Source organism: Triturus cristatus, chromosome 3_2 (assembly GCF_964204655.1).
Source record: "Triturus cristatus chromosome 3_2, aTriCri1.1, whole genome shotgun sequence".
Taxonomy (NCBI): domain Eukaryota; kingdom Metazoa; phylum Chordata; class Amphibia; order Caudata; family Salamandridae; genus Triturus; species Triturus cristatus.
This window is the reverse complement of record NC_140584.1, coordinates 1,206,632,110-1,206,658,471: the sequence shown is the minus strand read 5'-3', so window position 1 is coordinate 1,206,658,471 and position 26,362 is coordinate 1,206,632,110. Positions and strand designations below refer to the sequence as shown.

General features: G+C 46.7%; 1 protein-coding gene across 9 annotated transcripts in view; it reads left to right on the top strand.

Annotated features, from left to right (window-relative positions):
* OBSL1 (obscurin like cytoskeletal adaptor 1) overlaps window positions 1–26,362 on the top strand; it is a 685,475-nt gene that overhangs the window by 343,689 nt on the left and 315,424 nt on the right. For all 9 annotated transcript variants that reach the window (XM_085650183.1, XM_085650179.1, XM_085650182.1 and 6 more), the window contains 3 exons: window positions 7,526–7,798; window positions 9,716–9,988; window positions 19,978–20,250. In XM_085650183.1, the coding sequence (XP_085506309.1) occupies window positions 7,526–7,798; window positions 9,716–9,988; window positions 19,978–20,250 (819 nt within the window). The remainder of the gene's footprint in view (window positions 1–7,525; window positions 7,799–9,715; window positions 9,989–19,977; window positions 20,251–26,362) is intronic.

The following is a 26,362-nucleotide window of genomic DNA, read 5'->3' as shown; positions in this document are numbered from 1 at the left end:
ATTTAACCACGGAATTTGACAGACTCAGTAAAGATTTCTTCTTCCACAGCACCAAAACCCTCCCCCACCATAAAACCACCATCCTCCCTCCCTCAAACATCCCCAATAACAAACACAGCCTTTGGAGATCGCTCCCTCTCCGATGCCGTAAGCATAGACCTCTCCGCACCTCGAACCATCTCTCCCCGTCTGACCTCACCGACCTATGTAACTCCTACCTTCCTAATCTGCTAACCACCAACCCTCCACTCCCCTATGCCCCATCCCTGTTATCATAGGGGACAAATAGAACCCCCGCTTCCTCCAGACCACCACCCCAACTTATGCTGATCCACTCTTGCGCACCTTCCATACCCAACCCCACACCACTGAAGTGCATGCTAGTTAACTGTCGCTCCGCGGTCCTACACGCCACGGAAATCTCGGAAACCATCCTGAGTGAATCCATTGATATTGCATTCCTCACTGAAACCTGGCTAAATGACCACTCAACGAGCATACTTGACTTACTCTCCCCCCCGGGATACTCTATTCTTAGAAAAGACAGACCTAACAGAGTTGAGGGAGGGCTAGCCATTATCTTCAAATAGGAACTTCATTTTTCCCTTGTCACTAACCCAGGCTACTCCTCATGCGAATACCTGGAAGCCGAACTGTTAACTAAAAGCTCCCTCCCAATTCGTCTACACAACATTTATCGCCCCCCCGGGACCACCACAGCCCTTCATTGAGGACTTATCTGATCTACTGGCGCAATCAGCATTATCCAACTCAAAAAATCTCTTTCTTGGGGATCTTAACCTCCATTGGAATGATACCAATGACCCCACCATCTCCCTCCTCACTACACTTCTTGAAATCAACGAACTCAAACAACTATGCCAATCTCCAACTCACACTAAAGGATCCATACTTTACGTCATTCTGTCCAACGAAGATCTGACCTCCGTTTCCAATATCATCCCCACTGACTGGTCCGACCATCACCATATACTGTTCACCATTGCTACCTCAGCAAACCTCCCCGCCCCTAAAACTATCAGACCTAAGAAATTGACCAGAAACCTAAAAGGCATCCCCCCAGGTGTTCTACAATCGAAACTCCAAGCTCAACTTCTTCTCATTTTCCCCTCACAAAATGCGAATGAGCTCACTGAACTATTTAACAATACCGTTACAGATATTCTTGACCAACTGGCCCCGCCTAAACTCAAAAACCAAAGAAACACCCCCTCAAACTCTTGGTTTGGTCCGCGCCTGGACCGCACCCAGCGCCAGAACCCCTGGACGCCCCGCACCCCCTGCAATGCCAAACTGCACTATGACGCAAGCACCCTCCATGCACTCAAAACCAGACGAGACCACCCCTGCTACCGGGCCACCCCGAAACGCACCCAGGGGCCTTTCACCTGCCGGAACTGCAGATTCACCAGCATCCAACCCTCCACACCACCAGCCAGAGAACCCAACCACCTCCGCTGCTTCCTCCTCAACACCCGCTCCGCTCGCAAGCACACCATCGAACTCTGGGACCTCCTCGACTCCACCACCCCGACGTCGCATTCCTGACGGAGACCTGGCTGAACACCACCTCAGCACCAGACATCGCCATAGCCATCCCACAGGGCTACAAGATCTCCCGCAGAGACCGCACCAATGGAGTGGGAGGAGGAATCGCCATCATCCACAAAGACTCCATCAAAATCTCAACGAACACCGATGACACCTTCACCACCGCCGAGCACATGCACTTCCAGATCCACACCGACCCCAACACCACCCTCAGAGGAACTCTCATCTACAGACCTCCCGGACCCCGCCCACAGTTCAGTGACACCATCGCCGACCTCATCAGCACCCACGCCCTCGCCTCCACGGACTACATCCTCTTCGGGGACCTGAACTTCCACCTCGAGAACAACAACGACGCCAACTCCACCGCCCTGATCGACAACTTCGCCAACCTCGGACTCAAACAGCTCGTAACGACACCTACCCACGTCGCTGGACACACGCTCGACCCCATCTTCTCCGCAAGCCCCCACGTCTCCTTCAACCACACCACCGAACCACACTGGACCGACCACAGATGCGTCCACTTCACCTTCAGAAAACCCACCACACACCACCGCACCCAACAGCTACCACGCCGCTGCTGGGGCAAGGTCACCGAGGACCAACTGACTACCGCCCTCGCCCTAAGACCACCCACTGACCCCACCGACCCAGACACCGCCGCGACCAACCTCACACAGTGGATCAACGACTGCGCCAACACCCTCGCCCCTCTCAAGACCTCTACAACCAACCACACCAACAAGAAAGCCGCCTGGTTCACCGAGGACCTCCGGATCTCCAAGCACACCTGTCGGAAGCTGTAGAAGAAATGGCTCCACGACCGAACACCAGACAACCACACAGCCCTCAAGAGCGCCACCCGCAGACACCACCAACTCATCAGGACCGCCAAGAAGACCGCCTTCAAGGACCGCCTAGACAACAACGCACACAACACCAAAGAGCTCTTCAGCATCATTAAAGAAGCTCTCCAACCCCAGCTCCAACACCAACGACATCCCGCTATCTCAAGAGCTGTGCGACTCCCTGGCCACCTTCTTCCTCCGCAAGATCACCAACATCCATGACAGCTTTAACTCCGACCCCCCCGCACCCACCACCGAGTGCACCACCCCTACGACTACCACTCGCACCAGTCGCCTGACCGTCTGGTCCAGCGTCAGCGACGAAGACGCCATCAAAACCATGAATTCCATCCACTCTGGATCCCCATCGGACCCCTGCCCTCACCACGTCTTCAACAAAGCCAGCGCAACCATCGCGCCCCACCTCCGGAAAACAATCAACTGTTCGTTCGAGACAGCAACCTTCCCAGAAAGCTGGAAGCACGCCGAGATCAACGCCCTTCTGAAGAAGCCCAAGGCGGACCCCAAGGACCTCAAGAACTTCCGGCCCATCTCCCTGCTCCCTTTCCCGGCAAAAGTGACCGAGAAGATTGTCAACAAACAGCTGACCCGCTACCTCGAAGTTAACAATATCCTGGACCCTTCTCAATCCGGTTTTCGCAGCAACCACAGCACCGAGACCGCCCTCATCGCCGCCACTGACGACATCCGGACCCTGATGGACAAAGGAGAAACAGCCGCCCTCATCCTCCTGGACCTATCAGCAGCCTTTGACACAGTCTGCCGCCGCACCCTATCAGCACGCCTCCATGAAGCCGGTATCCAAGAGAAGGTCCTGGCCTGGACCACATCCTTCCTCTCCGGCAGAACCCAGAGCGTCCGCCTCCCACCCTTCCGCTACAAAACCACCGAGATCATCTGCGGCGTCCCACAGGGATCCTCCCTCAGCCTGACGCTGTTCAATATCTACATGACCCCCCTCGCCCACGCCGCACGACAACACAACGTCAACATCATCTCCTACGCCGACGACACCCAGCTGATCATATCCCTCACCGAAGATCCCCACACCGCCAAAGCTAACCTCCACAGAGGAATGAAGGCCTTAGCCGACTGGATGAAGGACAGCAGACTGAAGCTGAACTCAGACAAGACGGAGGTCCTCATTCTCGGACCCACCCCATCAGCCTGGGACGACTCTTGGTGGCCCACGTCACTAGGCACAGCCCCGGAACCCACGGACCACGCACGCAACCTGGGGGTCATCCTCGACTCCACTCTCTCCATGACCAGGCAAGTCAACGCCGTCTCCGCGTCCTGCTTCAACACCCTCTGTATGCTCCACAGGATCTTCAAATGGATCCCCCTCGACACGAGAAAAAACGTTACCCAGGCCCTCATCACCAACAGGCTCGACTACGGGAACGCCCTCTACTCAGGAACTACAAACAAGCTCCTGAGACGACTCCAACGCATCCAGAACGCCTTGGCCCGACTCATCTTCGACGTCCCCCGCCGCAGCCACATCACACTCCACCTGAGAGGCCTGCACTGGCTCCCCATCAACAAAAGGATCACCTTCAAGCTCCTGATCCACGCACACAAAGCACTGCACAACACCGGACCCACCTACCTCAACAACCGACCCAGCTTCCACACCCACACCCGAAGCCTCCGCTCTGCCAACCTCGCCCTCGCCACAGTCCCCCGCATCCGAAAAACCACAGCCGGTGGCAGATCATTCTCCTACCTCGCCGCCAAGACCTGGAACACTCTCCCCACCATCCTACGACAGACCCAGGACCTGCTGGCCTTCAGAAGACTCCTCAAGACCTGGCTCTTCGACCAGTAGCACCCCCCCCCTCCCCAGTGCCTTGAGACCCTCTCGGGTATGTAGCGCGCTTTACAAATGCAGTGATTGATTGATTGATTGATTGATTGATTGATTGGTTTAATACAGAGCTAAGTAATGAAAGACGGGCACTCAGACTGTCGGAAAGAAACTGGAAACACCATCCCTCACCCTCCCATCTTGCACTTCTCAGACGTGCTAGATCCACTTACAAAAAACACATCCTCAAAGAAAAAGCATCCTTCTTCCGCACTCAACTTGATCGTGTCAAAAACAGACCCAGGGAACTCTTCAAAATCATCCGAAACCAAACTTCCCCCGCACCTCCAAATATGACAGCCTCATCAGACAGATGTGAAGAAATTGTCCACTTCTTCTCAGAAAAAATTGCCAAAATTGATCAATCCTTCCTTCCCACACAACTATCCTCCAACTCCCAATCCAATCTTGTCCTCACCTCTAATGCCTACTCCACATCCCCCCTTCCAGATGACACTTTCTCTCCTCTGCCCCCTATCCTACCGCTCCCCAGCGAGCCTCCTTACCCACCCATTTCCATACCCCCCCACCACTCCACAGGCTTCTCACCTTCCACATCTCCAGTAACCAACTCCCCTAAATCTCAACTTAAGAACAATGCCTCCTTGCTCAACTTTCTCCCCGTCACTGAGCTTGAAGTCCTCAATATAATTGGCAATCTAAAACCGTCCTCCCACACAAAAGACCCAATACCCTCCAACCTTGTCCCTGCCCTTAAGCACATCATCACCCCATTCTGGACCAAAATCATCAACACCTCTCTCTCCACGGGCTGTGTCCCCTCCTCCCTTCAGCTTGGTCAAATCTCACCCATAATCAAAAACCCCAATGCTGATCCCAATGACCTAAATAATCTCCGACCCATCACTAACCTCCCCCTTCTCTCAAAGGTACTTGAAAAATGTGTCCTACTATAACTAGTCCAACACATAGAAAATTTCAACATTATCGACCCCTTTCAATCTGGCTTCAGAAAAGGCTGCAGCACCGCAACTGCAATGCTCAATGTCATAGATGACATCCATCAATCACTTGACAATGGCGAGACCCGCCTTCTTATCCTTCTTGATCTCTCCGCAGCATTCGATACAGTCAACCATTCAGCCCTACTTAATGTGCTTAGGACCCGTTTCGGCCTTAATGGCACCGCCTACAAATGGTTCATCTCTTATCTACAACACCGTACTCAGCAAATAAAATTCAAAACTGTCTCTCTACCCCCACTCCTGCCTCCCTTGGAGTCCCCCAATGATCTATTCTCTCTCCCTCCCTCTTTAACCTCTATATGGAACCCCTCACCCTCATTCTTAACCAAGCAGGCATAAATTACCACCTCTACGCCGATGACACCCAAATCTATTACAAGATTAAAACTCATGCTGACATCTTACACTTGAACAACACCCTTACCAAGATCCAAACCTGGTTCCATTCCAATCATCTCAAACTCAACCCAAACAAAACCGAAATCATTCTCTTCTCCCCCCAAAATAACCCTCTACCTGTTCAATCTTGGATCTCTGACCTAAATGCACTCAATTGCTCACTCACCCTGTCCAACTCCGTCAAATCTCTTGGCATCACTATCGACAACACCCTAACCCTTAATGTTCACATCAAAAACTCTGCCAAAGGAGCCCTCTTCACTCTCCATCACTGCAAGAAAATCAAACCATTCATACCCACCGATGATTTCAAACTTGTAGTTCAGTCTCTTGTTCGGTCACGTATTGATTATTGTAATGCCATCCTCAGTGGAATCCCCAAGGTACACCTAGCTCCAATCAAAGCTGTGCTCAACCTTGCTGCCAGGCTCATCACGGACTGCAAACACTTCGATCATATATCCCCGGCTATCAAATCTCTTAAATGGCTCCCTATCGAAGGCAGATCTGCCTACAAAACCGCCTGCATTACTCCACCAAAACACTCCGCAGTACCTCTCAAAGAAACTCCACATTGCGGGCTCCACTCGACCTCTGAGAAGCACCAACACCCTACTCCTAATCCCACCTCTACATAAAAAGAAAGCCACACAATCTCGCTCCTTCTCTGGCAATGCCCCTATTATCTGGAATGCCCTCCCGAAAAACCTGCGCTGTAATCCCTCCTATGCTAGCTTCAAAAAAGACCTCAAAATCCACCTCCTCAATTATTATTGGGGTTCCTAACCTGTGTCCTACTCCTGATCTCTTATCAATCATACTATACTTGTTCAGTAATATCTACCCTGTTCTCCTGTTCACCATTTACCTAATTACTGTATTGTATAGCTCCTGCCCCTGTTTATTTATCTTGATTTGTATAATGCTCATGTTGTCTGTACTTTGCAAATTTTTGTTGCGCTACCTTTCATATGCTTTTATACCCTATGTGCCTTATACTATCCTTATCTTGTAAAGCGCTCTGATACCTCTGGGTCTAGCCAGCGCTATATAAAACCTTCAAAATGAATACTCTTAAGAAATGTTTGATAAACTTTTCTCTTTTTTTAAAAAATGCTTCATTTTTCATATAAGGAAAATGGGCTGTATTAAAAAAAAATATTGCTTACTTTAAAAGCAATCACAGACATGGAGTTCTTTAAAACGTCTTGATTTTTCTGTGTTTGTGCACCTCTATTTACTGAAACATTCACAGAGGGAAGACGAAAAGTCTCTGTAATTAGTATACATATGCCAGATAAAAGTTTATTGTTTAGACAATAAATATTTTAACCTGTGCTGTAATCAAAGAGGGATGTTGTGTATAGAATTCTAGTGATTATCAAACAACTTAGTGCCTTTTAAAGGACAGTAAGGGCGTAACTGAGGCACCTGCAATGGGGGGGGGGGGGGGGGGCGAAGGTTCCTTTTTGTTTACAGGCCCCCCCTCACCTCCCAAACCCAGGCCACTGCATGGCTTGCAAAATGTGTTCAACAACATGGACTAAGAAATAGGTAAAAGCTTGGGAATGTCACTGATTTCCAGAGCAGGCCACCTGCTTCTTAGGGGGGGGGGGGGGGAGGAGACTCCATTGAGCTCAAGTCCAATGAATATTTGTGCAATCTGGGAGACAACGGGCCCCTTATCACATTTTGCAGGAGGGCCCCGTCATTTTGTGTTACGCCACTGAGTAGGGTTGGGCTTGTGTTGGCCAGATTTCAAGAGTGAATATTATGGAAGCTACTAACTCCCTCGTCTCACCAGTTTTCCTTCTGTGTGTCTCCAGAGCCTCCGGTGAAAATTGTGAACACCAGTGATGACACCTCACACACTTACTTGGCCTCAGAACCGGTCGTACTGAGATGCCAGCTGTCTCGCGAGGATGCCCTGGTGCGGTGGTACAAGGACGGGGTGGAACTAGAGGAGAGCGAGTCTCTGAGGCTGGAGGTGGACGGGGTCCATCGCAGGCTGGTCATCCCCTGCGCCCGGCCGCAGGACTCGGGCGAATTCATGTGTGATGCTGGAGACGACTCCGTATTCTATGAGGTCAGAGTGAAAGGTTGGTAGCTCTGCTCAGTCTGAAAGTCACACACAGCTAGCAGCCCAAGATGGAGGAGCAGGGCTGGAGACACAGGACAAGGGCAAGATTGCAGAAAGAAAGCTGGAGGTCAGGAGCAATGGGGGACAGTTCTGTGGCCACGGAAGGAGGAGGCAACAGTGAAGGGACAGGCACAACTGAGGAAACAACACTGGGAGGATAAGAGGGCAGTGGCATGGCTGAGGAGCAGGGACTGCGGTGCAGGACTCATTGGGCAGAGCAGGAGTGGAGAGACAGATCTTCAGGACGTGGAATGAAAGGAGATCTTTAAGGAGACAGAGCTGGTAGGGCAGGGCTGAGGGAGCAGAGCTGAGGGAACAGTAATGAGAGGGCATGAGAGGATGGGCTAACCAGGGCAGAAGGGACAGAAGATACATGGGAGTAGGAAGAGGAGACAGTAGGAGTGTGGACACAGAGCTGCAGGAGCAGGATTCAGAATGGATCTGGGAGCAGACAGTCCTGGTAGGACAGGGCTCAGGGAGGAGAGCTGAGGGAATAGTACAGAGGGGGCATGAGAGGCTGAACTAACCAGGACAGAGGGGACAGAGCAGACAGTCCTGGTAGGACAGGAGTGAGGGAGCAGAGCTGAGGGAATAGTACAGAGGGGGCATGAGAGGCTGAACTAACCAGGACAGAGGGGACACAGCAGACAGTCCTGGTAGGACAGGAGTGAGGGAGCAGAGCTGAGGGAATAGTACAGAGGGGGCATGAGAGGCTGAACTAACCAGGACAGAGGGGACACAGCAGACAGTCCTGGTAGGACAGGAGTGAGGAAGCAGAGCTGAGGGAATTGTACAGAGGGGGCATGAGAGGCTGAACTAACCAGGACAGAGGGGACACAGCAGACAGTCCTGGTAGGACAGGAGTGAGGGAGCAGAGCTGAGGGAATAGTACAGAGGGGGCATGAGAGGCTGAACTAACCAGGACAGAAGGGACACAGCAGACAGTCCTGTTAGGACAGGGCTCAGGGAGGAGAGCTGAGGGAATAGTACAGAGGGGGCATGAGAGGCTGAACTAACCAGGACAGAGGGGACACAGCAGACAGTCCTGGTAGGACAGGAGTGAGGGAGCAGAGCTGAGGGAATAGTACAGAGGGGGCATGAGAGGCTGAACTAACCAGGACAGAGGGGACACAGCAGACAGTCCTGGTAGGACAGGAGTGAGGGAGCAGAGCTGAGGGAATAGTACAGAGGGGGCATGAGAGGCTGAACTAACCAGGACAGAGGGGACACAGCAGACAGTCCTGGTAGGACAGGAGTGAGGGAGCAGAGCTGAGGGAATAGTACAGAGGGGGCATGAGAGGCTGAACTAACCAGGACAGAGGGGACAGAGCAGACAGTCCTGGTAGGACAGGGCTCAGGGAGGAGAGCTGAGGGAATAGTACAGAGGGGGCATGCGAGGCTGAACTAACCAGGACAGAGGGGACACAGCAGACAGTCCTGTTAGGACAGGGCTCAGGGAGCAGAGTTGATGGGACAGGACTGAGAGGCTGGACTAACTTGGATAGAAGGGACAGAGGATACAGAGGAGACGGGAGGAGTGAGAACACAGAACTGTAGAGCCAGAATTTGAAATTGAGTATCTGAGGAAACCACTTATTCTCTCTAGCTTTCTTGCTGTCTTTCACAATTACCTCTCTCATCCTCTCATTCACTCTCTACCTCATCATCTCTCTCTTCCTCCCATGCTCATGCTCATGCTCCTAATCTCTGTTTCCCTCTCTCTTTCATACATTCTCTCTCTCTCCTTCTCCTGTGCTTGGCAGTGAGAGTAACAGAAAGCAGGTCATATCATGAGAGTTTAAAAGCAGGAAACAGGTAAGAAAAGGTTTCCTGTGCCATTTCTCCGCTCACCAATATTCCTTCTATGGATCTCCAGAGCCTCCTGTGAAGATTGTGAACACCAGTGATGACGTCTCACACACGTACATGGCCTTGGAGCGGGTGGTGCTGCGCTGCCAGCTGTCTCGCGAGAATGCCCCGGTGAGGTGGTACAAGGATGGCGTAGAGTTGGAGGAGAGTGAGGGTTTGCAGCTGGAGGTGGACGGGGTCCATCGCAGGCTGGTCATCGCCTCTGCGCGTCCGCAGGACTCGGGCGAGTTTATGTGTGACGCTGGAGATGACTCGGTGTTCTTCGAGGTGAAAGTGACCGGTCAGTGGCAACTTATGATTTGTTTGTGGTCCTTTGTCTGTTTCTAGTCCTGGCACTGTTGTAACATATGTATCACACACTAGGGAGTCTTAAGGAAGAACAATGCTACTAGACAGAAAAAGTTTCAAAAACAGAACCCTTCTATCCTATATAGCTTCTCAATATCAATCTCACACACAGTATATAGGGTAGCAAATAAGATAATGAGCTACAAAGAGGCGGTAAAGAGAGTGGTAAAAGTAACAGGCGTAACCTTGTTATGGACGAAAACCCTCACTCACCCGAGGGTGACATGCTTCATCATTGGGTTCCTCCAACACACAGGGACCGCAAGGTACCCCGTGTGGGCTACAACTTAACCCAAGGGGGAAGGTGCGGGAGTGCAAAGCACGTAGTTGTACTACCAATTTCTTATGGTGAGGAGGGGCAGAGTGCAAAATAAGAAAAAGAATAAAGTAGCTGGTGTGTTTAAAAACTATCTACTTAGGGCTAATAACTTTATTCCTCCTTCCTAAGTAGTAGTGATTAAAATGCTAGTGAATGAAGGGTTAATGTATATACCCTACTATCTGATCAACATGTTTCCGCCATGATGACTTAGATGTTCGCGGCATTCATCAGGATCAAAACAATCAGTCACTCTGCAGTGTCAAGTGAAAAATAAAGTGAAAAATAAAATAAGTGATACTCAAGCCTCTCTTTTATGACCATCATGTCATTTCGTAGATCACTATGATCGGTCTAGGGGCTCTAAATAAAATTAGGTGGAAACCAGCTCAACCTCCCACTGGGTATCCGACCATGTCTGTATTCCTTAAATTATCTGCATGGTCACCTGTGGATTACTCGGGCGGGAACATAAACATACCATAACGTGTATTTGTAAAGCGCACGTTCACACCAAAGGACAGATGTTTATTGTTACCCAACTCAATGGTACTCATTTTATCGACTTCAGTAGTGTGAACGGTAGACTGGACACACCAGGATGTGAACCAGTGAGCATGAGGTCCAACACAGGCTGGTACAGTGGGTGCATTAGTCCACTGAGTCGCCAGACCCGGCGCCCACAGATGGGGGAGGAGTTGATGGTAATGTGGGGGTAGGGGAAGCAAAGCATAGTGTTTGAAATGCACACTGTGAAATTAAAAACTTGAGGTTTATTCTGGCTTCTCCACTTAACCAAACTGTGTGATCTTAGACAATTGATTTATTTGACTTTCCTTCATTTTTCTTCATTGTCACAGATAAGAGGACCTTGAAATTCATGACTTTAGGGTGCGCGCTGCACACAACCTTGTCCTGTATTTGATTTACTGAACTATAATGTTGTTCATGTGTAATAAACCCAGGCAACCCAAAAAGTATACAAAGCAACTAACTTGCCTCTTAGGGCCAGATGTACGACCCTTTTATTTTGCGACTCACAAATTGCGTCGCTTAGTGACTCGCAAGTTGCAAATCACAAAATGCAATGTACCTCTGTTAGCGATTCCCAATGGGGTCGCAAATTGCATGAGGCAAGCGCAATTTGCGACCCCTTTGGGAATGGCTAGCACTCCCAGGGATGGTGGCCTGCTGGGGTCAGCAAACCACCATGTCTGGGGCTGCTTTTTAAATAAAGCAGGTTTCTTTAAAATTGCAGCTCCTTTTTCTTAATGGAAAACGGGATGCATTTAAAAAAGAAAAATGAAACTTTTCAGTTTCATTGTTTAAGGGCAGGCAGTGGTCCCTGGGACCAATACCTGCTCTTAAAAAATATTTTCTCACACGCTCACCAAGGGGAAGGGGTCCCCTGGGGGCCCCTTCCCATTTGCGAGTGTTTTTACCACCTACTTGAAGTAGGTGGTAAACTGTGAGGGTTTTGCGCCTGCAAATGCGGTCACAAAACAATAGTACAATGCACTGAGTCTCGCTATTAGGAAGGGACGCCCCATCCTAATAGCAAGAGTCGCAAACACTATTTTGCGAATCAGTGACTCGCTAAATAGAGTTTGTACATGCCAGCACCCTTTTTTGCCATCACAAACGGGCCGATCTCCCATTTGTGAGTGCAAACAAGGCACTGATATAATCTGATGTACTAAGGTGAAACGGTTCTTCGTGTTAATGAAAAGCACTTTTTGAATTTTTAATAGACTTTTTCATACTATTACACTTTTGCTGCAAGAGGACTTTTTAAAACCAAAACTAAAGTTAAGCGGTGGAGGACACCCTAAACTGTAGATCACCTTTTAATAAAGGCTTGCTTGTTTATTTAACATCTTGTCAGTGTCTTGTCAGTGTTGGTGTTGAGTGGAGTGAACAGCAGCCCTCAGGAGGGCCGCATGTGACCCCCGGGCCGTACAGGACACATGCTCACGACCAATAAATAGGGAAAGCACCAGAATGGAGACAGTTGTGCACTGAATACCAATACTAACGTGCCCATGCCGGGCAGCAGGTGTCACAGCTGGGGTGACCAACCGTCCGTAAATTGGACGGACCGTCCGTTGTCCGTGACGATCCCTTTTACGGACGCCTTTTGACCGTCATTTTGGCCTTGCAGGGAGCAGAGCTGCGAGAGGCCGCCTCAGCTCCATGAATTGGCCGCCTCGCACTTATGCTCCAACACAAGAGCGGCCCCACCCGCCCAGCGTCATTCTGAATGGGGCGGATTGACACATACAGAATGACAATGGGCCAGTTTGGGCTGCTAACATCGCCTTCCATTCCTGCTGAGTTCAAAGCTGTCCGCAGGATTTCAAAGTCCACCAAAGCCTTCTTATTATCATGAAAGCTAAGCAGAGTGGGGCTGCTGGCCCATTTGAAGTATTTAGAAACAAACAAACAGAGGCATGTGTTGGTTTGAGGTCTCTCCTGCCCCTCCGACTCTCGGAACTCGGCCTGCTTATGAACATGAGGAATCAGAGGCTGTCAAAAGCGCTTTTAAACCGTTAAGTAAATGAAACCCACGAGTGCTCAATTGTAAAAAATGAAAATGAGTGCCATTGCTCTCTTCGGGAGGCGTCTGCAGCTTACACCCCCACATTGCCCCTGCCTTGCTGCCGGTGATAATAACAACGCATCTACTCCCCATCACACGCATACAACTGGGAGAATTTGGATATTTTAGGCCCCCAAAGTTCTAAGAATGGCTTGAGCTGCAGGTAATAGCCGTTTTTAATGTATATTGAATTCATAATTAACTGTTGAGGTAATCTCAAAGGTAAACAAGACAGCACCACCTTGTGGCGGACTGACACAAAGCGCTGGTGTTGACAAGTGCAGAGCCCAGCACTGACTGGAAACCACCGGATCAAATTAAGCACTGCGTCAAGTACACTGATGGTTTCTTTAATAATTAATAATTGTGTTCCTGTTGCAGATACTTGGTCCAAAGTAGCACTGGATTACAGGGTTAAGGTAGTTCATCAATCTCTCGAGATTCGCTGTGAGACCCCAATCCAAACAAGGAGACCTCCGCCCCTTTACAACTCTTCGGGGCATATCAACAACAACCGGCGATAATTATCTCTATGCGCACTTAGCGCTAGGATAATTATCGCCGGCTAGCGTGAATTTTTATCGCTGAGATAGCATGCTATTAGCAACGCTTATCTCAATAGCGATAAAAATCCTCACGCTAACAGGCTAACGTGGGATTATCGCTGGAAACCCAGCGATAATCTCACGTTACCTTGTTGATAGGGACAGGCAAACTTAGCCATGATATCCTCCTTCCATAGGATATCATGGCTAAGTCAGAAAAATACCAGACGTAAAAAAGCAGCGTTAACCGCGGTTAGCGCTGCTTTTTTTGTCTCTAACAGGGTTAGCGACATTCTTGATAATAGGAGAAATGTCGCTTAGCGACATTTCTCCTATTATTTTACTCTGGAACGCCCCCTTTGCATCTCATTAGAGATGCAAGGGGAAGCGTAGAGTAAAAGGGTGCTAACATGCAAATTTGCATGTTAGCACCCTGTTGTTGATAGGGTGCTAGCTTTATCTCTTATTTTTTGGCTTTTAAAGTAAAAAAAGCAGAGATAAAGCCCTTGTTGATATACCCCTTCGTTCTTTAGGGGGGGGGGGGGTGCATTGAGCACATTGGCCCTGATTACAAATCTCTCAGAGCGTTATCGTGCGGGATTGGAGGGAGCGATTGTCATTGCCCAATCACAAGTTATGTCTTAGATTAAAGCTTCAGCAGTTCACCGGAGACCCTGAAGGCGCGAGAAGAAGCTTATCGCTACCCAGACACAGGGGACGTGTCTGCTTCTTCTGAGCCTCTTTTCGTCCTTTGATCCGATCATTGTGCATTGATGTGTTGACATGGAGGTTTCATATTGACATAGTATTATGGATTGTTTTCTAGTCTTTACCAGCTGGTGAGAATGGATGCATTCAAATTTCACTCCATATGACCCTTTATGGACCCCAATTTTCGATCCTATCTGTATGTCTTATCTGATGTAGGTGCGAATAGGGGCAATGTTGTTTCAAAATTCAGGACCTTATCCCTGACAAATGCTGTAAGCTTCTTCATTGCATGTATAGATCAGACCCCGGACCACCATTTTGTTTCGAAGGTGTGGTTGGGGATGGTAAGTTAGTCAGTCTGGCGGCTAGAAGCAAATGGGTGATGAGCTTTCGGCCCAGTGAGGTCAAAGGGTATTCAGAAGAGGGTGACCAACCGTGCGTAAATTTCACAGACCGTCCATAATTTGGACCTCACATCCGTTGTCCATGAAGATCCCACCCCGCCCAATGTCATCTGTCTGCGGCTGACTGCCCCCTACAGAACGGCAATGGGCCAGTCTGGGCTCTTACAGCGGGTGGTGGCCTCCTCCTGCCGCGGTCCAGGGCAGGGCATTTTGTCAGATGGAAGAAATGTACAAAACAAATGTACAGAAACGCCCATGCTGCTGCTATGTGCCAGTTCATGAAAAGAAGCTGCAGAAAGAAGTTAAAAAGAGGTTATAGTTCTTACACAGTCTCATCATTTCAGAGCAGAAGCCTTTTTAATATTATATACAACAAAGCCATAGTTTGGGATTTTTTATTTCTTTATGCAACTAACACCCACTGACAAAGCCAATAGTCATGGCTTGTTGTAGGTCTATTATAAGTGGATGCAATGATAGAAACAGAAAAATACCAGTCGGGCGGCACCTTATGCTCAGCACATATCTTTAGCTTGGGTGTTTTAAGCCACGCCCTTATTACATCAGACACGCCCCTTGGAGAGAGCCCCGTTTTTTCATCCCTCTTAAAGCACACCTCCTTTAAGAAAGCTGCAGGGAAAAGCACCTTTGTGACTTCCGTCAACAAGTGCAACTCTCTGCGAAGCCCTCATAAGCAAAGTCAGATTCCATATTTAAGTTCCACTTGCTGAAACACCCATAATGCGTCCCCTATAGTGGGTTCATCACAGCAATCCTCCCTTTAGTTCACCTACGAGTGCCGCTTTACATCTCACAATGGCACTCAGATATGAGATGCTGGTAACAAAGTCCATCCGAGCAGATCTTCCTGACCGCTTCTCTCACCAAACATGCCTGCTCACGACCAGGAGTTGTAAACAAAATATCAGACTGGACAACCCAGTGCAGTAACCATATAAATAGATTATTATCGTATGAAATACCACAAAAAGACCTGCACAGTTGATCAAAGCTGCAAACATACCAATAAAACAGGAAGTGCACGATTGTCTCAACTTAATATAATCTTTTTTTGACTTGTACTTAAGTGTTTGTCTATTTACACACTTTTATACTATCGCTCAACTTCCTCTGTCTGTAAAGCTTGCCTTTTGTCCCGAAGTTTTGTCCTGAATTTTGACCTTCTGTCCTGAATTTTATTCCTGAATTTTGACCCTTTGTCCTGAATGTTTACACTTATCGTCCTGAATTTGCACCCATGCCAGTTGGTCACCCTAGTCACAGCTCTGAGGCCAGAAGGAACCTAAAGACAATAACAGTCGTGTCCACTCAGTGTGGACCCTGTGAGCTCTTTCTCTCGTGAATCCCCCTAGTTCCTGTGTGTTGTGTTGTTTATGTGGTGTTACTGTCCACAGGTTGTGCAGTTCTCTGCAACTTGTTTTTCATGTGAAAACGGGATCTTCCTGTCGTTTTAAATTCGATGCAATTAAAAGGCTTTAAATTTAAGTATTTAGAAAATGTCACATTTATTTCAATGTTAACTGACATTTACAAGGAAATATTGTTAGTTTATGTAAACAAAAACTGCACAAGGGTGCAGGCATCCAAAGCTGGAAAGAGCACAAACTAGTGTAGGCCAAAAGTCAGGATCTGTGCAAGAGCTCACTCACCCAGTGCCAACCTGGCACTCTGAGAGGTCCAGTACAAACATGTCTGGGTCATGGGCACGTGGAGGTGCAGAGAGAAGGCAGGACGCCTCAAGAGCTCTGTCTGACCTCCCCCTTGGTCCTCTCCGGAGCCATTGGTCAACTCATACCTCTGTGCCCTGCCACGCGAAAGCACTGGTGAGGGAAGGTGGCACAGAAAAGTCTGAGCTGCAGGCATGGGTCTCCAGTCACCTGCAGCCTTGGATGGCAGCTGGGAGGGCTGGGAGCAGGGGTGTGCAGTAGACGAGCTGACGTCACTATGTTGAAGCTATGACACCCGTAGAGAGCTCTACCAGCCTCCCAGCCCACTGATAAAACACGTCTACCCGCTTCAGTCATATAGCCCTGGAGTGGAGGAGGCAGGTATGAGTGCCTCGACCCTTCTGGTAACACGGACCATTGTGCAGTCCCTGGACGTATGAAGGTCGCACACTGCTGACACATTATTGCAACAGACCTGACACATAATGCTGCACCCTGACATATGACGACTGTACCCCTGTCATATGATGCCTGTACCCCTGACATATTACGACTATACCCCTGTCATATGATGAGTGTACCCCTGCCATATGACTGTACCGTGACATATGATGAGTGTACCCCTGACATATGATGACTGTACCCCTGTCATATGATGAGTGTACCCCTGTCATATGATGAGTGTACCCCTGCCATATGATGCCTGTACCCCTGACATATGACGACTATACCCCTGTCATATGATGCCTGTACCCCTGACATATGATGACTGTACCCTGACATATGATGAGTGTACCCCTGCCATATGACTGTACCGTGACATATGATGAGTGTACCCCTGCCATATGACTGTACCGTGACATATGATGAGTGTACCCCTGACATATGATGACTGTACCCCTGTCATATGATGAGTGTACCCCTGTCATATGATGAGTGTACCCCTGCCATATGATGAGTGTACACCTGCCATATGATGACTGTACCCCTGCCATATGATGAGTGTACCCAGACATATGATGACTGTACCCCGACATATGATGATTGTACCCCTGCCATATGATGACTGTATCCCTGTCATATGATGACTGTACCCCTGTCATATGACTGTACCCCTGTCATAAGATGACTGTACCCCAGTCATATGATGACTGTACCCCTGACATATGATGACTGTACCCCTGTCTTATGACCCCTGTCATATGAGGACTGTACCTCTAACATATGATGACTGAACTCCTGTCATATGATGACTGTACCCCTGTCATATGATGACTGTACCCCCGACATACGAGGACTGTACCTTTACATATGAGGACTGTACCCTTGTCATATGATGACTGTACCCCTGTCATATGAGGACTGTACCCCTGATATATGAGGACTGTACCCCTGACATACGAGGACTGTACCCTGACATATGATGACCGTACCCCTAGCATCTGATGACTGTACCCCTGACATACTATATCTGTACCTCTGACATATGATGACTGTACTCTGACATATGATGATTTTACCCCTGGCACATGATGACTGTATCTCTAGTATATGATGTATGAACTCCGGACATGCTGCACCATTAAGATATGATACAGCATCCCGCACTGTTAATATATGATGAATACAAGCTGTCATATGATGGCTGCACACCTGAGATGATGGCTGCACGGTTAACATATGATGACTGCACCCTGGCACATCATGGATACACAAGTAGTGTTCAGTGACTGAACCCCTTGCATGTTATAGCAGAACATGTGACATATCAGAGCGTTGCACTCAGCACACAGTGGCAGCACCAGACATGGCTGGCTGCCCACTCATGACATGACCAGCCTTGTGGCACACACTAGCAGCCCACTGCTTGCTTGGGACCTAAACACTTTTGAACACAAATGTATGAAATCTGTGAAAGTAAACAGGCACAGCGGATCATTTTTACCGAGCTCAATGCATCAAAGGAATTTGACACCATTATGCCAGGGACAGCTTGGCACTTCATACCAACAGGATTCATACCAGTTTGATCCTCTACGGCGCACATTCCACTGGGTGATTCAAGATATCTCTGCACAATTGCACATACATGTTGGGATCAAGAGTGTCACATTGGTCATAGCACAGTGTCCAAAAGATCCCAGGTGTCTCTTTCAAATAATCATTAAAGTAGAGAAACTTAAAAACATGAGTTCTAATTAATTGCCCTAAAACAGATATTGGCTCATTTAAGGCAAGCACGTCGATAGCTGCCCATTTGAGATCATCTGATCAATGTCTGGCCCTTAAGGAGCAGGATTCCCTCCAGGTTGTGGCTCCGTGATTCTGTAGTAGACTTTCCAAAGCCAACCAGGTGATACCTTCTGCAGAGTGTGAATCGATCAGGGAAGGAGTTACCCAGAGCAGGGTCTCCTGCAGCCCATGTGACAGGGCAGGGCTCCTGCAGCCCATGTGCCAGGGCAGGGCTCCTGCAGCCCATGTGCCAGAGCAGGGTCTCCTGCAGCCCATGTCCCAGGGCAGGGTCTCCTGCAGCCCATGTGCCAGAGCAGGGTCTCCTGCAGCCCATGTGCCAGAGCAGGGTCTCCTGCAGCCCATGTGCCAGGGCAGGGCTCCTGCAGCCCATGTGCCAGGGCAGGGCTCCTGCAGCCCATGTGCCAGGGCAGGGCTCCTGCAGCCCATGTGCGAGAGCAGGGTCTCCTGCAGCCCCGGTGCTAGAGCAGGGTCTCCTGCAGCCCCGGTGCTAGAGCAGGTCTCCTGCATCCCATGTGCCAGGGCAGGGCTCCTGCAGCCCATGTGCCAGGGCAGGGCTCCTTCAGCCCATGTGCCAGAGCAGGGTCTCCTGCAGCCCCGGTGCTAGAGCAGGTCTCCTGCATCCCATGTGCCAGGGCAGGGTCTCCTGCAGCCCATGTGCCAGAGCAGGGTCTCCTGTAGCCCCGGTGCTAAAGCAGGGCTCCTGCAGCCCATGTTCCAGGGCAGGGTTTCCTGCAGCCCATGTGCCAGGGCAGGGCGACAGCACATATTCCTTTACAGTTCACACTTCTTGCCACAAGCAAACTGAATTGTTTGGACAGAAAATATACACCACAAATCTTGGAGTGCAGTTTGTAAACGTTTATAGTTTACGTAGCACATCCTGGTAATACAGAAGTACATGGGCACACTACACAATCGCCACATTCGTGGTGTCCTACTATTTCGGTGGACCCCATACTTCTGTTAGAGCCGGGGCATGTTGTACCTCTACAGAGTATGTTGTTACCACGCCTCTCTTTCATTCTTTCCTCTTGTATCTCTGGGCTGGGGTTGGAAGGAGAGATTAGCTCTTGAGTTTAGAGTTGAACAGTTTCTCAGCACCAGATTCTTGCCTCGATTACAAATCTATCTGATTACAAGTACGTCCTTGTTAGGGCTACTCCATCTGTGTTTAGGAAGGATATTTTCTCACACCTACCTTATAATGTGGACTCAGGATTTAAGCTTCACATATTCAGCCCATTGAGGAACAGTTCCACTTCTGCCCTCCCAGCCAGCAATGCTTGTTTAACGCATGTCTAAACTGAAGTGAAAGCTCAGTAGGTGTTATTTGTGAGTCTCTGTGATCCTCTGTGTCAGCACCAGCTTGACTCTGTGTCCACTCTTACGCTTATCTTTACAGAGCCCCCTGTAAAAATCATGAAGTCTAACAGCGGTGCCAAGCACACTTACCTGGCCTTGGAGCGGGTGGTGCTCAGCTGTCAGCTGTCTCGGGAAAATGCCCCTGTGCGCTGGTACAAGGATGGTGTAGAATTGGAGGACAGCGAGGGCATCCGACTAGAAGCCAACGGGGTCCATCGGCAGCTGGTCATCGCCTCTGCCCAGCCTCAGGACTCGGGCGAGTTTATATGCGACGCCAGAGACGACTCAGTGGACTACGACGTGACAGTGACTGGTCAGTGACAGTAACTACTATGGTGGGGCTACAGAAGGAGGGCTTTTGTTGGGTATGGCACTATTTCACAAGATCATGGAACTGTAATGTTATTCATTGGAAAGTCCCCTGGGCGTGCTGTTAGGAGGTATCCTCACTCGTAGGTTGCACCAACTTTTTGGGATCTAATTTCAATCACTGGGAGGTATGCTCTCAGATGGTATGTAAGGTACTATCACTTATTTGAAGATATTTGCATTCATTGTAATGTAAACTCACTAATTGTAAGATACTATCACTCATGAGAAACTATCTATGCTCCCTGTAGGATTGATTTACTCATTGTAAGATAATAGCTCTCATTCAAATATATCCTGGTTCATTGAAAGGCAGTCTCACTCATTGTAAGTTACTGTCACTCATTAGACGATAACCTTGCTCATCATTAGGTAGATTCACTCATTGTAAGGTACTATCACTCACTGTAAAGTGCTATCACTCGTTCAAAGATATCTTTACTTATTGTAAGAAAGGTTCACTCATTGTAAGGTACTATCACTCACTGTAAGGTGCTATCACTCATTACATATCCTTGTTTATTGTAAGGTAGACTCATTCATTGTAAGGTACTATCACTCATTAGAAGATATCCTTGCGTATTGTAAGCTAGACTCACTCATTGTAAGGTACTATCACTCGTCCAAAGATCTCCTTATTCATTGTGCAAGGTAGATTCAGACTCACTCATTGTAAGGTACTATCACTCATTAGAAGATATCCTCGCTTATTGTAAGCTAGACTCACTCATTGTAAGGTATTATCACTCGTTCGAAAGATATCTTTATTCATTGTGCAAGGTAGACTCAGACTCACTCATTGTAAGGTACTATCACTTGTTCAAAGATCTCCTTATTCATTGTGCAAGGTAGATTCAGACTCACTCATTGTAAGGTACTATCACTCATTAGAAGATATCCTCGCTTATTATAAGCTAGACCCACTCATTGTAAGGTACTATCACTCATTAGAAGATATCCTCGCTTATTATAAGCTAGACTCACTCATTGTAAGGTACTATCACTCGTTCAAAGATCTCCTTATTCATTGTGCAAGGTAGATTCAGACTCACTCATTGCAAGGTACTATCACTCATTAGAAGATATCCTCGCTTATTATAAGCTAGACTCACTCATTGTAAGGTACTATCACTCATTAGAAGATATCCTCGCTTATTATAAGCTAGACTCACTCATTGTAAGGTACTATCACTCATTAGAAGATATCCTCGCTTATTATAAGCTAGACTCACTCATTGTAAGGTACTATCACTCGTTCAAAGATCTCCTTATTCATTGTGCAAGGTAGATTCAGACTCACTCATTGTAAGGTACTATCACTCGTTCAAAGATCTCCTTATTCATTGTGCAAGGTAGATTCAGACTCACTCATTGTAATGTACTATCACTCATTAGAAGATATCCTCGCTTATTATAAGCTAGACTCACTCATTGTAAGGTACTATCACTCGTTCAAAGGTCTCCTTATTCATTGTGCAAGGTAGACTCAAACTCACTCATTGTAAGGTACTATCACTCATTAGAAGATATCCTCGCTTATTATAAGCTAGACTCACTCATTGTAAGGTACTATCACTCGTTCAAAGATCTCCTTATTCATTGTGCAAGGTAGATTCAGACTCACTCATTGTAAGGTACTATCACTCATTAGAAGATATCCTCACTTATTATAAGCTAGACTCACTCATTGTAAGGTACTATCACTCATTAGAAGATATCCTCGCTTCTTATAAGCTAGACTCACTCATTGTAAGGTACTATCACTCGTTCAAAGATCTCCCTATTCATTGTGCAAGGTAGATTCAGACTCACTCATTGTAAGGTACTATCACTCATTAGAAGATATCCTCGCTTATTATAAGCTAGACTCACTCATTGTAAGGTACTATCACTCGTTCAAAGATCTCCTTATTCATTGTGCAAGGTAGATTCAGACTCACTCATTGTAAGGTACTATCACTTGTTCAAAGATCTCCTTATTCATTGTGCAAGGTAGATTCAGACTCACTCATTGTAAGGTACTATCACTCATTAGAAGATATCCTCGCTTATTATAAGCTAGACTCACTCATTGTAAGGCACTATCACTCATTAGAAGATATCCTCGCTTATTATAAGCTAGACTCACTCATTGTAAGGTACTATCACTCATTAAAAGATATCCTTATTCATTGTGCAAGGTAGATTCAGACTCACTCATTGTAAGGTACTATCACTCATTAAAAGATATCCTCGCTTATTATAAGATAGACTCACTCATTGTAAGGTACAATCACTCGTTCAAAGATCTCCTTATTCATTGTGCAAGGTAGATTCAGACTCACTCATTGTAAGGTACTATCACTCATTAAAAGATATCCTCGCTTATTATAAGCTAGACTCACTTATTGTAAGGTACTATCACTCGTTCAAAGATCTCCTTATTCATTGTGCAAGGTAGATTCAGACTCACTCATTGTAAGGTACTATCACTCATTAGAAGATATCCTCGCTTATTATAAGCTAGACTCACTCATTGTAAGGTACTATCACTCATTAAAAGAAATCCTCGCTTATTATAAGCTAGACTCACTTATTGTAAGGTACTATCACTCGTTCAAAGATCTCCTTATTCATTGTGCAAGGTAGATTCAGACTCACTCATTGTAAGGTACTGGATGTATGACGTTACAACGCACACTTTTACAACGCATGCACTTACAACGCATTTTTTACAACGCATAATCCATTACAACGCATGACATTACAACGCATGACACTACAACGCATTTTTAAAAAATACCTTTACAACGCATTTCCATTTCAACGCATACTACCTTTACAACGCATACCATTACAACGCATAATATTAAATTACATTTAAGGTAAGTATTAGATAGTCTAGGGGTAAACATTACTATTCTAACTCCAGGGGCTGCAACAGTGGGGTAAGTGTTGGATAGTATAGGGGTAAAAATTACTATTCTAACTCCAGGGGGTGCAACAGTAGGGTAAGTGTTGGATAGTATAGGGGTAAAAATTACTATTCTAACTCCAGGGGGTGCAACAGTGGGGTAAGTGTTGGATAGTATAGGGGTAAAAATTACTATTCTAACTCCAGGGGGTGCAACAGTAGGGTAAGTGTTGGATAGTATAGGGGTAAAAATTACTATTCTAACTCCAGGGGGTGCAACAGTGGGGTAAGTGTTGGATAGTATAGGGGTAAAAATTACTATTCTAACTCCAGGGGGTGCAACAGTAGGGTAAGTGTTGGATAGTATAGGGGTAAAAAATACTATTCTAACTCCAGGGGGTGCAACAGTAGGGTAAGTGTTGGATAGTATAGGGGTAAAAATTACTATTCTAACTCCAGGGGGTGCAACAGTAGGGTAAGTGTTGGATAGAATAGGGGTAAAAATTACTATTCTAACTCCAGGGGGTGCAACAGTAGGGTAAGTGTTGGATAGTATAGGGGTAAAAATTACTATTCTAACTCCAGGGGGTGCAACAGTAGGGTAAGTGTTGGATAGTATAGGGGTAAAAATTACTATTCTAACTCCAGGGGGTGCAACAGTAGGGTAAGTGTTGGATAGTATAGGGGTACAAATTACTATTCTAACTCCAGGGGGTGCAACAGTAGGGTAAGTGTTGGATAGTATAGGGGTAAAAATTACTATTCTAACTCCAGGGGGTGCATCAGTAGGGTAAGTGTTGGATAGTGTAGTGTAATATTATGCGTTGTAATGGTATGCGTTGTAATGGTAGTATGCGTTGTAATGGAATGCGTTGTAAAGGTAGTTTTTAAAAATGCGTTGTAGTGTCATGCGTTGTAATGTCATGCGTTGTAATGGATTATGCGTTGTAAAAAATGCGTTGTAAAGGTAGTGCGTTGTAAAAGTTGCGTTGTAAAGGTTGTTCCCCTAAGGTACTATCACTCATTAGAAGATATCCTCACTTATTATAAGCTAGACTCACTCATTGTAAGGTACTATCACTCATTAGAAGATATCCTCGCTTATTATAAGCTAGACTCACTCATTGTAAGGTACTATCACTCATTAGAAGATATCCTCGCTTATTATAAGCTAGACTCACTCATTGTAAGGTACTATCACTCATTAGAAGATATCCTCGCTTATTATAAGCTAGACTCACTCATTGTAAGGTACTATCACTCATTAGAAGATATCCTCGCTTATTATAAGCTAGACTCACTCATTGTAAGGTACTATCACTCATTAGAAGATATCCTCGCTTATCATAAGCTAGACTCACTCATTGTAAGGTACTATCACTCATTAGAAGATATCCTCGCTTATTATAAGCTAGACTCACTCATTGTAAGGTACTATCACTCATTAGAAGATATCCTCGCTTATTATAAGCTAGACTCACTCATTGTAAGGTACTATCACTCGTTCAAAGGTCTCCTTATTCATTGTGCAAGGTAGACTCAAACTCACTCATTGTAAGGTACTATCACTCATTAGAAGATATCCTCGCTTATTATAAGCTAGACTCACTCATTGTAAGGTATTATCACTCGTTCAAAGATCTCCTTATTCATTGTGCAAGGTAGATTCAGACTCACTCATTGTAAGGTACTATCACTCATTAGAAGATATCCTCACTTATTATAAGCTAGACTCACTCATTGTAAGGTACTATCACTCATTAGAAGATATCCTCGCTTATTATAAGCTAGACTCACTCATTGTAAGGTACTATCACTCATTAGAAGATATCATCGCTTATTATAAGCTAGACTCACTTATTGTAAGGTACTATCACTCGTTCAAAGATCTCCTTATTCATTGTGCAAGGTAGATTCAGACTCACTCATTGTAAGGTACTATCACTCATTAGAAGATATCCTCGCTTATCATAAGCTAGACTCACTCATTGTAAGGTACTATCACTCATTAGAAGATATCCTCGCTTATTATAAGCTAGACTCACTCATTGTAAGGTACTATCACTCGTTCAAAGGTCTCCTTATTCATTGTGCAAGGTAGACTCAAACTCACTCATTGTAAGGTACTATCACTCATTAGAAGATATCCTCGCTTATTATAAGCTAGACTCACTCATTGTAAGGTATTATCACTCGTTCAAAGATCTCCTTATTCATTGTGCAAGGTAGATTCAGACTCACTCATTGTAAGGGACTATCACTCGTTCAAAGATCTCCTTATTCATTGTGCAAGGTAGATTCAGACTCACTCATTGTAAGGTACTATCACTCATTAGAAGATATCCTCGCTTATTATAAGCTAGACTCACTCATTGTAAGGTATTATCACTCGTTCGAAAGATATCTTTATTCATTGTGCAAGGTAGACTCAGACTCACTTATTGTAAGGTGCTATCACTCATTCAAACATATCATTGTTCATTGTAAGGTAGACACACTGAATGTAAGTTACTGTCACTCATTAGAAGGAATCCTTGCTCATCGTAAGGTAGACTCATTCATTGTGAGATGCTATCACTCACTGTAATGTGCTATCACTCATTCAAAGATACGTTATTCATTGCAAGGTAGACTCAGTCATTGTAAGGTACTAGCGCTCGTTCAATGATATCCTTTTGCATTGTAAGGTCATCGCACTCATTCTAAGTTACTTTCGCTCATTCAAAGATATAATTGTTCATTGTAAGGTAGACTCACCTATTGTAAGATACTGGAAGGTGATCTCACTCATGGAAGATAGCCCATCTCGTTAAGTTATTTTCATATACATTTATGCGATGGGAGCGTCTTGTGTGGATCAGTAGTCTTTCATTGGTCGTTAGCCTTGGTTTTAGGAATATAATTTTACACAGTGGAAGGCAGACACTCAGAAGCCAGCTTCGCTCGCTGTAAGGGAGCCTCGCTCATCAGAAGATAGTATCCGGTTTAGGCTGGCTTCCTCACTCGATGGAAGGGAGCCTCGCTCATCAGAAGATAGTATTCGGTATAGGCTGGCTTCCTCACTCGATGGAAGGGAGCCTCGCTCATCAGAAGGTAGTATCAGGTGTAGGCTGGCTTCCTCACTCGATGTAAGGGAGCCTCGCTCATCAGAAGGTAGTATCAG